This window comes from Podospora anserina, chromosome 6, assembly GCF_000226545.1.
Source record: "Podospora anserina S mat+ genomic DNA chromosome 6, supercontig 2".
Taxonomy (NCBI): domain Eukaryota; kingdom Fungi; phylum Ascomycota; class Sordariomycetes; order Sordariales; family Podosporaceae; genus Podospora; species Podospora anserina.
In genome coordinates, this window is record NW_001914857.1 from 2,130,725 (window position 1) to 2,142,118 (window position 11,394).

Here is an 11,394-nt window from a genome sequence, read left to right on the forward strand (position 1 = left end):
AAAGGCAGAGGATCTATTGGATCAGAAGGCCGTGGATAAGGAGGGAGTGCAAGAAACGCAGCCGGATAGTAGTAATGCAGGGGAGGCTCGTACGAAGGTTCAGTGCTGTAGTGTGTGCGGCAAGCCTGGCCATAATGCGCGCACTTGCCAGGAAGCTGCAGATGCCTCAGATTCAGCTGTTTCTGATGTAATTATAGTTAATTCCTTGTGTTGATGTGGTGTAATTGAGGATAGTATTCGTAGGGTGGTGGAAAGTGGTGCACTCGCTTATATGGTGCACTCGCTTATATGGTGCACTCGCTTATAATGTACGTTATACACAAAGAAATGTGTTAGAGCCGGGTATATATCGGATAGTCACAACCGAGAGGGATTATGTAAGCTGTTTAGTCAATCAAACAGACTCCAGTCTGCATGCTATATGACTCCCTACTCTAATAATGCACCTGAATCTCCTCCTTATAGCACGGCTTGATTCCCTCAACATTACCTTTGCTATCCTCTGCCCGTTATCCCGGGCAGCCGACTATGTTATGCTCCGTGGGTAACTTATCCAGACACTTGAAGCAAACAGGGCGGCCTGCAAGCCCACAAAGCGCAGGTGTCCGGGCAGTCATTAAATGGAAGCAACCTAGTATTCATTCTGTCAGCGCATTGCACTATATGTACATGATCTACTGGCTTAAACACCCTCAACCTTCGTACCTCAGGATCTGCCTCTCGGTACTGTCGCTCCTGACAACAGTCTCGTAGCGGTTTGCACATCAGGAAGATCGATCACTTCCCCGAACGTCATAGCGTATGGTGCAAGCCTTGAACGAGAATGCCTGTCCCTAGTCATCATCTTCCAAAACCGTGACACAGCACGGATAGTACGAGCGGCGCGGGACGCTCTTAGCTAATTGTTAAATTAGATATGAACTAACTAATTAGGAAGTAATTAGGGTAATCACGACATGATTACTATAATCATGGACGAGGCTAATTAAGGCGTAATCAGAGTAATTAAGGTATAATCACAATGATTATTAGCAAAGTCAATTAGGACGTGATTAGGGTGGCTGTACAGTACGTGGGACACGGGATGTGCCCAGCCAATCGCTAAAGGAACCAATAGGAAGTGGAGCGCCTGGGAGCGCCGGGAGCGTGGTGATCCAAGTGATCCTAAGGTGACGAGAGTGATACTCTTGGCACCGTGATCCATGGTGATCCAACGCTGGAAGAAGTGATCCAGGATCACGCTTAGCATAGTGATCCAGGTCATCCACTGGTCTATATATATGGAGGAACTGGCTGGTGTAGATAAACAGTTCCGCAGTATACAATATAAGTCACAACCGTTAGTATCTAGACTGTTAAAATTGAGACAAGCCATTTGTTGTATACTGCTTAGCTGTACCGAACCAGGATTGTTTAGAAGTGCCTTTTAACCAGTATCCCTTTCAGAGGTTCTGGATAGGGGTTCGTCACAGCGAGGGAAGCTCGCCACTCCTAAATAATTCTTAAATAACAAGCTAAACCTATTAGGGAGCTGTGTCCGGTAACTCGCTTAAGATACTGCATTATAAGTGCCATTCTAGGTGCCATCACCACCTGGTCATCCTGTATCTTCCTGCCTATAGGTCCTATGCCATTTGTCTCGGCGCCATTGCCCCGCGGTCAATTATCTCGGGGTCGCTCCTGGCCTTGTGGTTCGCCGCGGTTGCGTGACCAACCGTGCTCACGTGCTTACAACGCTGACATGGCTTGGCAGGTTGTAACACACCTATGAAGAAGGGTCGAGTGTTCTCCTACCACTTGGCGAACCGTCTCCCTGTCCAAGGCCTCATATACCGAAGGCCAACCGGTACAGTTGTGGAACTGTGCATTGAAGTAAGCCCAGCATGCTGCTCTGGTGCGAAGGGTTTCCGAGTAAAGCGTTGTGGACGTGACAGTGAAAAGGCGCAGGGGAACGCCGTACATTTCCTGGGCGATGGCGATGAGTTTGCACGTGCACATCAGCCTGAGATCGATCGGCTTGTTGTTGGCTGTCCTCAGTTTGTTTGCCTCAAAGTCATAGATGTACTCATCGCCATCTTCGTGGCCGGCGCCGAGATACTCCTTGTAGATGTAATTGCGCAACTCGCCGGGTATTTGCAAGAGGTGTGACCGAACCATGATGTGGACGTTGGACGAGAAACGCAGAGAGTATCGGGGCAGTGTAAAGGGACGATGATGACTAGACCGCTGATGTGGCCTGAGGTAATGTAGACTAGATAGGTAATCTGTCGTGGGGAAAAGAGAATTTGGTTTGGGAACAGAAAAAGAAGGCAGTGGTTTTTTTTGCACATGCCGTCCCGCTATGCCTTTCGTGACGGCGGTTGTGGCGCTTCACAGACTTCAGGCAAGCGTGACGGTGGCGCCTATTGATAACCCAGACGGGATCGGAGGGGGGAAGGGCACACAGAGCTCAGTTACTTACGAGTCTCGCAGTTTACGGGACGGTAACGAAGGTGTGGGCAAAGGTAGTGCTAGTGGTAATGATGTGTGAAATAAAAATAAATAAAAAAAGAAAACAAAAAAAGAAAAGACCGTGGCCCACTGCAAGATGACGAAGACGGGAGCAAGGCAGCAACGCGATGTCCACTCCCCACGCCGCTGTGAGCCGGTACCGTCCCCTTCACAGATGACTATGTCGCTAAACCATAGTACACGTTTTCCATCTCAACAACCCGGACACCTGGCCCTGGGTTTGCGTCAGATAGGTACTATACGAGCCCTGCCTGGGAAACAAGCTCAGTGACTCTACGATGACTCCTCCGGCGACAATTTTATCCATGCCTGAAACCACGAGCCGAGACTTTCGAGCAGGGAATGTGATTTGACAATAAATAGGTTCTTACCTGGCCAACCACTCAATATTCTCTGCTCTTCCGCATCCTCCTCTTCCTCGCTCATCCAACAACCCTGGCCTCGAGCGACTGAAGTCTGTTAGGGCTGGTTCAAATGCAAAACAAAAAGAAGTGTACATCCGTCAACAAGACAAGTAAGCTTGCCCTGCCGCTTATCATGACTGTGACTGACTTGATGATATTGCAGCGGAACGATCTGCCACAAGAATGACCCAATGGTTGGCAACAAGACACCAGGAACTTCTGTCCAGATAAATCTCACCAATCATGCCGTGTCGGCGTCAAACGAACAATCGGCCTCCACCTTCGCCCACCGCCTCCCCCGTGAATTAGCAACAAGACACCGGAAACTTCTCTCCAGATGAACCTCACCCATCACACGGCGTCAAACGAATCGCCTCGGGGTCCCGGTCCTCCAGGGGGGGGGGGTCGGTGGCCGTCGAGGACTGAAGGTGGTTAGAACTTTGCAAGACCACTACAGGTAATCAACTTCGGTACCGCAACCTCCGTACAACGAGAAAGGCCATCAGGAGAATAAAGTACCTGAATTTGACAATGAGCCAATATCCCACGTTCTGTCAGTGGGGTTGGGGTTTGTTCAAACAGTCTGTTGCAAAAAGACCATTGTTGAAAAAGCGAGTGGTTAGCCATCCGGTGTCGCTGATTAAGAGGGGGGAACCCAAAAGAAGAGCACAAGAGGGGTGACAGTACCTAACTGGCGATCCTGGACCTGACTGACTGTCAACAAGACAAGCGTTGCCAGCCGCGCTCCGCGAAACCTCAAAACCTCTTGGATAAAAATATATGTTGCAAGCAACAACAAGCGGACGCGCTCAGCACTGCCTGCGCAGCTTCCGGAAGCGATGGGAAGACGCGCTGGGGGTCTCGAAGGTCTTGGGCGCTTGGAGTGATGGATGTCATCGGAGGCGATGGACAGGATGGCAAACTGAGGGTCGGCTGACTCGAAGGTCCTGGGCTCAAGACAACAGGCTTGTTTATTTTCGCGCGAGACAAAACAGCCTACCGAAAACTGGCGCTTCCGGGAGTGTGCCACAGCAAGGCTGCTGCGGGACTCTCTGGTTGGGTGCGCACGGTCATCTGCCCCCGCGACTGCTTGGCCATCACGGCTCTCAACGATGACGAGCTGTTTCCACAGAGTTGGATTCGGTAGACTTGGTGGCGACGGACTGCTGGTACTTTCGGAAAAGCGTCGTTGTTCGACCGCGAGGTCGTCACGGTGGTGAGGATAAGTTGGGGAATATCGAAGGTTGAGGCGAGTTGATGGGTGGTCAAGAGCGAGCCACTGTCATGAGGTTGAGCATCCAGCCCCTGCCATGGGCGATGTTGTGGTGTTGTGGTTGTTTGTGTGTGTTCCCCCAGTTCACTACTCTGGGCGGGGGGGCTGGGATTTGATATGGCCCAAAGGTAGCCCACATCCTCCTGATGGTGTGTATCTTTCTTACATCAAGGCTCTTGTTGTTGTTTGGATAAATAGCTGGGTATATAAATACAGTGATTTGTCTTGTTTTATCTGCGAACGAAAACCGAGATACCTATGATGCGGTTCTTATCCTTCCCACCCCAATCTTTGCATCCATGACCCCCTCACGAACCTCATCTACTCGTTCTTCTGTCAATATAAAATCATATTGCGACACTGACATCGAAGCCATCTATGTTTTGATATTAATTCAAATAAACCCACTCTCCCTCAACATCTTGAGCGTCAACTCCGCCTTCAGCGTCGCCTCGTCTTTATACCCCTTTCCTTCCCCCGTGTCAATAAAATTCTCCCAAAACTTCAACCCCTCTATCCCTTCTTCCCGACAAAGCACCCCCTTTTCCTCCGCCATCTCCAACTCTTCCTCGGCAACACCAATACTCCACCCAAACCTCTCCGCCACATCTCTCGCAGTAACCCCCCTCCCAAACTCATGCCAATCCCACGACACCTCCTTCTCAGGAGGAAACTCATGCAAATCCTTCATCCAAGCCAGTAACGCCTTGATCGTCGACTCGTCCGTCCTATCCTTGCTCTGTACAACCTTCACCCCTGATTTAAACACCCTCAGCCTAACCGGCAACTCCAATTTCTCCCATAGATTCGCTGCTTTCTCGAAGTCTGCGGGACTAACCAGTTCGACTCCGCCTCGGGCTCGGTTGAACATAGCCCATAGATCCACAAGTGAGATTACTCCCCCGGCCTTTCTCAAGACCCCCCTCCTGTCATCCGTCAAAAACTCGGCCAACGTCCTTGCCAACTCACTCAGATACAAAGAGTCGCCCCCATTACTCCCAACAATATCCTTCGTGGTGATCAACCCAAGCTGACTTGCCGACTCGGCCAACAGAGCATTCTCACTCGCGGACGAGCCCCCAGCGCCTCTGACTTGTTTCGCGAAACTTTCCGCCAAAGCTACAATCTCCTTCGCCGATGCCATGAGCGCTTCCAAGTCTTCAAAGGCGTTTCCAATGACGAGCTCGTTATTCTTGCGCATCGCCTGAGTTTGCCGCTCCAGGCCGGCAATACCACCAATCTTGGGCCGTTGTCTCTCCGGTTCTGATGACCCGGCAGTACCAGAACCACCGTTGGTGCCATCGGAGCGAGATGACTTGGGGATGGGGGGCGCGTTCTGGAGAAGCCATTTCCGCTGCGTCATGCAGCCTTTGAGACGTTCATAGAATATCTTCTCACCACCATGGCGGAAAGAAAGCTTGACGTTCTCTGGGCTTTCCAGGCCAACTGGGGCGGGGGCGGTGGAGTTGAGGAAGGGGCCGGGAGATTCCGTGTTGGTTCGGGGGCTCTGAGTGAGACTGGCTGGGATGTCGTGGGAGATGAGTGAGGCGCCGCATATTTCGCAGGATAGGAGAGAGGGATGGTTGGCAAAGGTACATCGTGGGCAGTGGAAGGAGGCATCGGGATCTGAACTTCGGGGGGGTGCTGTGAGGCCTGGAGACTGTGGTGAGGTTAGGTCAGAGATTTGCTTCGGCCTCACGGGTAGCGGCGTTTGGAGAGCCGGACTCGATGGTCCACGGGTTGATGCATTGCTGATTGCGGCTTTCAGAACATGGGTTAGGGTTGGCTTAATGCCGCATGCCAAACACGGAGGCAGAGGTGTATGAGCGTTGGCGGCAGTAGGGTCAAAGTTGGACGGGACAGGGTTTGAGAAGCTGCAGATGGTGCAAACCCAGGTGGCTGCGCTCACGGGCGTAGGCTCAACTGGTGATACCCGGAGGACGCCATCTTGGCGATGGGCTGGCGAGGAATTGCCGCTCCGGGAAGGAATAGAGACATGAGCTGGAGAGCGCTGTTGAAGGGGCGCACGCTTTGTTGCTTTGGGTATCAAGGTGATCTTTGGAGAGGACTTGAAAAAGCCAGCCTGAAGATAGCGATTAGCAAAGAGCTTCAAGCCGCAAATCCAACACGGCACTCACATAGAACTCATAGCGCTCCACATCTTTCAGGTCCAGCGCAACCGAGTACTTTCTTGGCTCTGCCTTGTCGACGTAGCATATCCGATGCGATGTCAAGTAAACCTGGCCATTTTGCTGATTCGGGAGTTTGAACTTGCTAGCGAAGGTCAGTCAGTGGTGGTGATAAGGACGATCCCAAGCAACTCACCCCTCATACAACCCCACATTGTCTTGCACGAAAAGCAGGTCTTCATCGGGCAGGTACGAAGGCCGCAGTGCGGTTGTCAAGTCGATGTGCTTTAAGAACATTCGTCATAGTCATGGGAAGACGGCCCCGGTGCTTTGGGAACAGTTTCAGTGCGTGTGCCGTGGTTTTCCACCATGAGTTTGTTGATGAGAGACAGGATGTCTGTCGTTGTCGTTTGGTGGATCCCGACCATTGACGTAACTGGGAGACGGGTTAAGCACCTATCCCACCCGCCCCGATTGTTGCATGCTGACTCAGCGCCTCCCCAAAAGACTCGACAAAGACTCGTTAGAGCGCTCCAGCCACTCAACGCGACTCGCCGCCCACTTTTCCGCACATTGCAGCCCTCTCCTCTCCGCTCCGCTTCTCCCGAACTGCCCAATCCAACTCAACTCTCTTCGCACACTTCAGTTCGCACCATTCACCGCCATCATCAAGTTGCCATCACCGCTTCGCTGACCAGCACTCCGACCGTATTTCTGCGACCTACTTACCTCTCTGAACAGCTACCTTTGGTTTTTTTTCTCGTCTCCCACAAGAGGCAAAGCGATCACAGCAGTGACAACATGATGCCGACGTGGCCAACCGCATCCCCGCCCCAGGGCGTTCCGCCCTCAACTGCCTACGCAGCAACCTATTCAGGTATGTGGCCGACACCTCTAGACCCTCTATCCTCAAGTGAATCTCTTGCTGACTTTTTCCCCTACAGCTCCTGCTTTCACCCCAGTCCAAGTCCGACAAACCTTCGGCCAGTCCTATTCCGCCCCACAAGCCTCCTATCCCACCACACATCCCTACGGCCCAGCCCAATCCCCTCCACCTGCCCCAGCTAATCACCAGTCGACCGCTGCTTCTCCTCCCACAGCTGATGAACAGCCCAGGAAGAAGGTTCAATGGCCTGATTCCGTCCGCTCCTACGTCCAGCGCTCTTTTTTCCCGGCCAACATGGATCCTACCGTCTCGAAAGAAGAAATGGAGGGCAAGCTCAAGGAAACCATCATGCGCGCCAGCGAGGACAACCTTCTGTATTCCATCGTGTGGGAGACGATGCCGCTGCCCCAACAAATAATCAAGCAGGAGCGTGAACAACGTGCCAAGGCCATGGCCTATCCCGCTCAAGCACAAACGCCCTACTCCAACGCGCCAATGCCCATCTCCAAGAAGAGGAAGTCCGCCGACTTGGAAGATGTCGCCAATCTCAGTATCACCCCACCATGGAGGACAGGCCAAGGCGCCCGCCTCGAGGATCGCGTCACTTTTTCCAAGGATAAACGCCAAGCTACCGAGGAGAGCTCCGATAACACGAGTAAGTTGAACAAGTACGAGAAGCGCCAAAAGCGCTTCAACGGGGGCTACGTATCGACATATCGCTCCCCAAGCCCTCCCCCCGGCGATGGGCCCGTCGTGGGGACGTGCGAAAAGCTTGAGAAGAGCTATCTGCGCTTGACTGCTCCTCCCAAGCCTGAGAACGTGCGTCCGCCTCGGGTGTTGAAGAACACGCTGGAGCTGCTGAAGAAGAAGTGGAAGAAGGATTCGAACTACGCATACATTTGTGATCAGTTCAAGTCCATGCGCCAGGATCTGACTGTGCAACGCGTGAGGGATGATTTTACTGTCGAGGTGTACGAAATACATGCTCGCATTGCTTTGGAAAAGGGGGATCTCGGTGAGTATAATCAGTGCCAGACTCAGCTCAAGGCACTGTACAAGTTGGGCCTCAAAGGCAAGGCCAACGAGTTCAAGGCCTATCGGATTCTTTACTTCATTCACACAGCCAACCGCACAGACTTGAATAGCGTTTTGGCAGATCTAACCCCAGCAGAAAAGAAAGACAAGGCGATCAAGCACGCCTTGGACGTGCGGTCCTCCCTGGCCCTGGGGAACTACCATCGGTTCTTCCAGTTGTACAACGAGACCCCAAACATGGGTGCATACCTCATGGATATGTTTGTCGGCCGGGAGCGTCTTGCTGCCCTGTGCAACATTTGCAAGGCGTAAGCTCATTCTCCTCCTGTCATGGTGAAGATCCAATGCTAACTTGATAACAGATACAAGCCTGACGTGCCATTGCGATTTGTTACCGAGGAACTCTATTTTGAGTCCGACATGGAAGCCGCCCAGTTCATCATTGACAACGGCGGCCAGGATTTGCTCCAAGAAAAGGAGGACGGCACCATTGTCTTCCTCACTGGCAAGGCTGGCCAGACATTCGAAAGCCACAAAGCGAAAGCCTTCGCCCGCGTCGACATCAAGGGCCAAATCTAGTCGCCCCTGGCTGTGCTTCTCTTTTCTATTTTGTTTTCCACATCCACAAGCGCCACCCCTCCCTTCGTTGGAGGCTACCTCCCACGTCTTATCACGTCGTAATTATTCTTTCACCCTCACCCTCCTGAGGCTCGGGGGGTGCCTACCCATACGTCGCCTGTTCGCCGGCCGCCATGAATAGGCCGCTCATCCATCTTTTTTTCTGGAGTTTCCACGAGATCCTTGGAGAGCCTCACGACTCTGACACCATCGACTTTTGTTTTGTCGGCCACGAAAAGTAGTTTTTCTTTTCTTCCTGACTTTAATTCCCAGCTTTCGCCATCCTCTTCATCTTCTACGACTTTATGGCTTCACGAGGGATCTCGCTCACACTTCGAACCGGTCGTGCTCTGCTACTGGCCGTGCCGTGAACCAACTGCGATGATGACGATAGATGAGTGTCAACAAGGGTGGCTCTGCTTCACTGTTCGTGCTCAGTAGTTATCTTAAACATCGCTTGGGGTTTTGGGCTGTGCTTTGTCAGGGCTGGATCTGGTAGAGGAGTTAGCTAGCTTTGAATCAACGGCAGTGCTGTTGAGGAATTTTGGCACAGGGGGGTTTTTGGTTTCGTTATCGGGGGATTTCCGTCACAGTGATACCCATGGAAGAGGAGGAGGTTGGCCCGTTTTGATCTAGCAGTCATCTGGGGGATATTAAAGTTTGACTTGGGCAGGGGTCACCGACCCCATTTGGGCGAGGAGTTTGGAGCTGGAGTTGAATTTGTGTAACCATTCACAGCGAACTAGTCTTGGGGTCCTATCAAGGGATATATCGTTACAATCATGGTTTAATGAAGACGACATTTGTCACGTCTTGTTTTCTGAACTCTGGTGATTTCGGCTTTGCCCAGCTTTTGCCATTTGATGATGATCTTGAAGCTTGAACTGCCCCCTACGCAAGAATACATGAGTAAATTCTCATGAGATTCGCACCACGATGTCGTTCCCGTTAGAGAGGTATGCAGCTGTGACGTTACGGTATTTTGTGCTTGTTCTTTCTAGATAAGTTACGATGGTAAGGTTTAAGGTTGTGGGTTGGTGGAATAGTCCTGGATTTTGAACTGCTCAGCGAATCGGAGGTCATGGGAGAATTTGGGGATTGTTCCTTTTTGCCTGTTGGTGAACGAAGGGGTTTGTTGGCGGTGTGTCTCGCTTGGACGACGCCTGTCCCATGTGGCTGCTGGTAAGGTAGAGGTGATATACTCTAGTGTCCCCGGGCCGTCTTACAACCTTGGTGCGGTGGAGTTGTATTTGGCAAGAACTCCGAGGAAAGATAGGTGGTTTGGTTGTTTGTGATATTGGCATGAGCGTTGAGGGGATAGTTGTGGGGTTTACTACCTGATATGGTCTAGATAGGTATGCTGTCTGATATGGATTCGGGTTATGGAGTCTGAGTTTGGATAGATAATGGGCTGGTTGGTTGGATTTTGAGAGGGAGGGTTTGTTTGTTGGGATGATACTGGAGTTTAAATGGCGGAGTTGTGATGGTCTGAAGTGGATTGCTGTATGTTTCTTGATGGGAACCTTTTGTGGTGTACTTGGTTATATCTACGGGAGACATCAAATCATATGGTGAAGGACAGGGTGGCTGAAGCGAGTAATTATTGAACTGGGGATAGATCTGTTCAGGGCTGGTTGCTATACCAGCTTGCCCTGGTTCTCTTCCTCTTCTTTCGTCAGTTACTGGACTGCGAGACCTGGATTTGGTTCTTTTCGTCGGTGTGGAAAAGGTCTATGGATCAGGGTAATAGATCTGCAGCCTTGTGTCGTCCTTCCATGCCTGGTTGTTGAAGTTTTACGGTCAGCGAATCAAATCGGAGAGAAAAGCTGCACCTGCAATTCCGTGAGGAATGCCATGATATGTGGTTCTTTTCAAGCACAGAAAACCCAAATGGGCTCTTGGAATTATGGACCTAGTACCGTTTTACTCGTGAGAAGGGGGGGATTTGAATGTTGGTCAATTAAAGCAAAGCTAGGTAATTCAGGATTGCCATTAAAATGTCCACAAATCTTCTGTTCGTCTTCTCGTTTAACGCTTTTGTTTTGGGAAAAACTTGTAGTGCCAAAGAGAGAGAGGGAATGGTGTGTTACACTACTTGATGCGTGTTGAGCTCCGTCTTACAGAGATGCCGGGAGGAGACTTCTTTATGGTTGGTATAAACTTTGAGCTTGTCATGGGAAAGCAATGAGGAAGATACCAGGTAGCTTGAATTGTGGATGTAAGTCTACAACATATCTCGTGACTTCCCTCCCCCCCCCCCCCCCTCCCACCCCCCTGCTTCTACAACGCTTTTCTCTGGCTACAGCGAAGCCGTAGGTTTGATGGTTAAACCCCCTATTCCCATTTCAGGGGTAGTGTTCAGAAGGGTTAGGGTTGTGTCATCTTGGTTTCTCTGTGTATTCCTTTCTCAATCTGACACGGTTGCCTTTAATCGCCCCTAGGTAATATGGGCAGATCTTTGGCGTGACAGGAGGCTACAGTGGCCAGAAGGAGATAAGGTGTATGTAACTATAAACTGCCGGATCTCCAACAGGCTAT

The 11,394-nt window shown here is 51.3% G+C and overlaps 2 protein-coding genes across 2 annotated transcripts, besides 4 other annotated features; one reads left to right on the forward strand and one right to left on the reverse strand.

The window, feature by feature from the left end:
* The first annotated feature begins 1 nt into the window (after position 1).
* Positions 2 to 321: a repeat region (transposon discoglosse).
* Positions 322 to 869: 548 nt separating this feature from the next.
* Positions 870 to 1,083: a long terminal repeat (LTR crapaud).
* A 2-nt stretch (positions 1,084 to 1,085) lies between these two features.
* Positions 1,086 to 1,474: a long terminal repeat (LTR crapaud).
* Positions 1,475 to 1,762: a long terminal repeat (LTR nyctibates).
* Positions 1,763 to 4,582: 2,820 nt separating this feature from the next.
* Positions 4,583 to 6,614, reverse strand: PODANS_6_590 (uncharacterized protein; the record flags this gene model as incomplete). The annotated part of the gene is made up of 3 exons (XM_001910421.1): positions 4,583 to 6,271; positions 6,327 to 6,462; positions 6,523 to 6,614. 3 exons carry the CDS (start codon positions 6,612 to 6,614, stop codon positions 4,583 to 4,585), a joined length of 1,917 nt encoding a protein of 638 aa, XP_001910456.1.
* A 72-nt stretch (positions 6,615 to 6,686) lies between these two features.
* Positions 6,687 to 8,817, forward strand: PODANS_6_580 (uncharacterized protein; the record flags this gene model as incomplete). The annotated part of the gene is made up of 3 exons (XM_001910422.1): positions 6,687 to 7,194; positions 7,262 to 8,546; positions 8,601 to 8,817. The coding sequence occupies 3 exons, from the start codon at positions 6,687 to 6,689 to the stop codon at positions 8,815 to 8,817; spliced, it is 2,010 nt and encodes a 669-aa protein (XP_001910457.1).
* Positions 8,818 to 11,394: the final 2,577 nt, after the last annotated feature.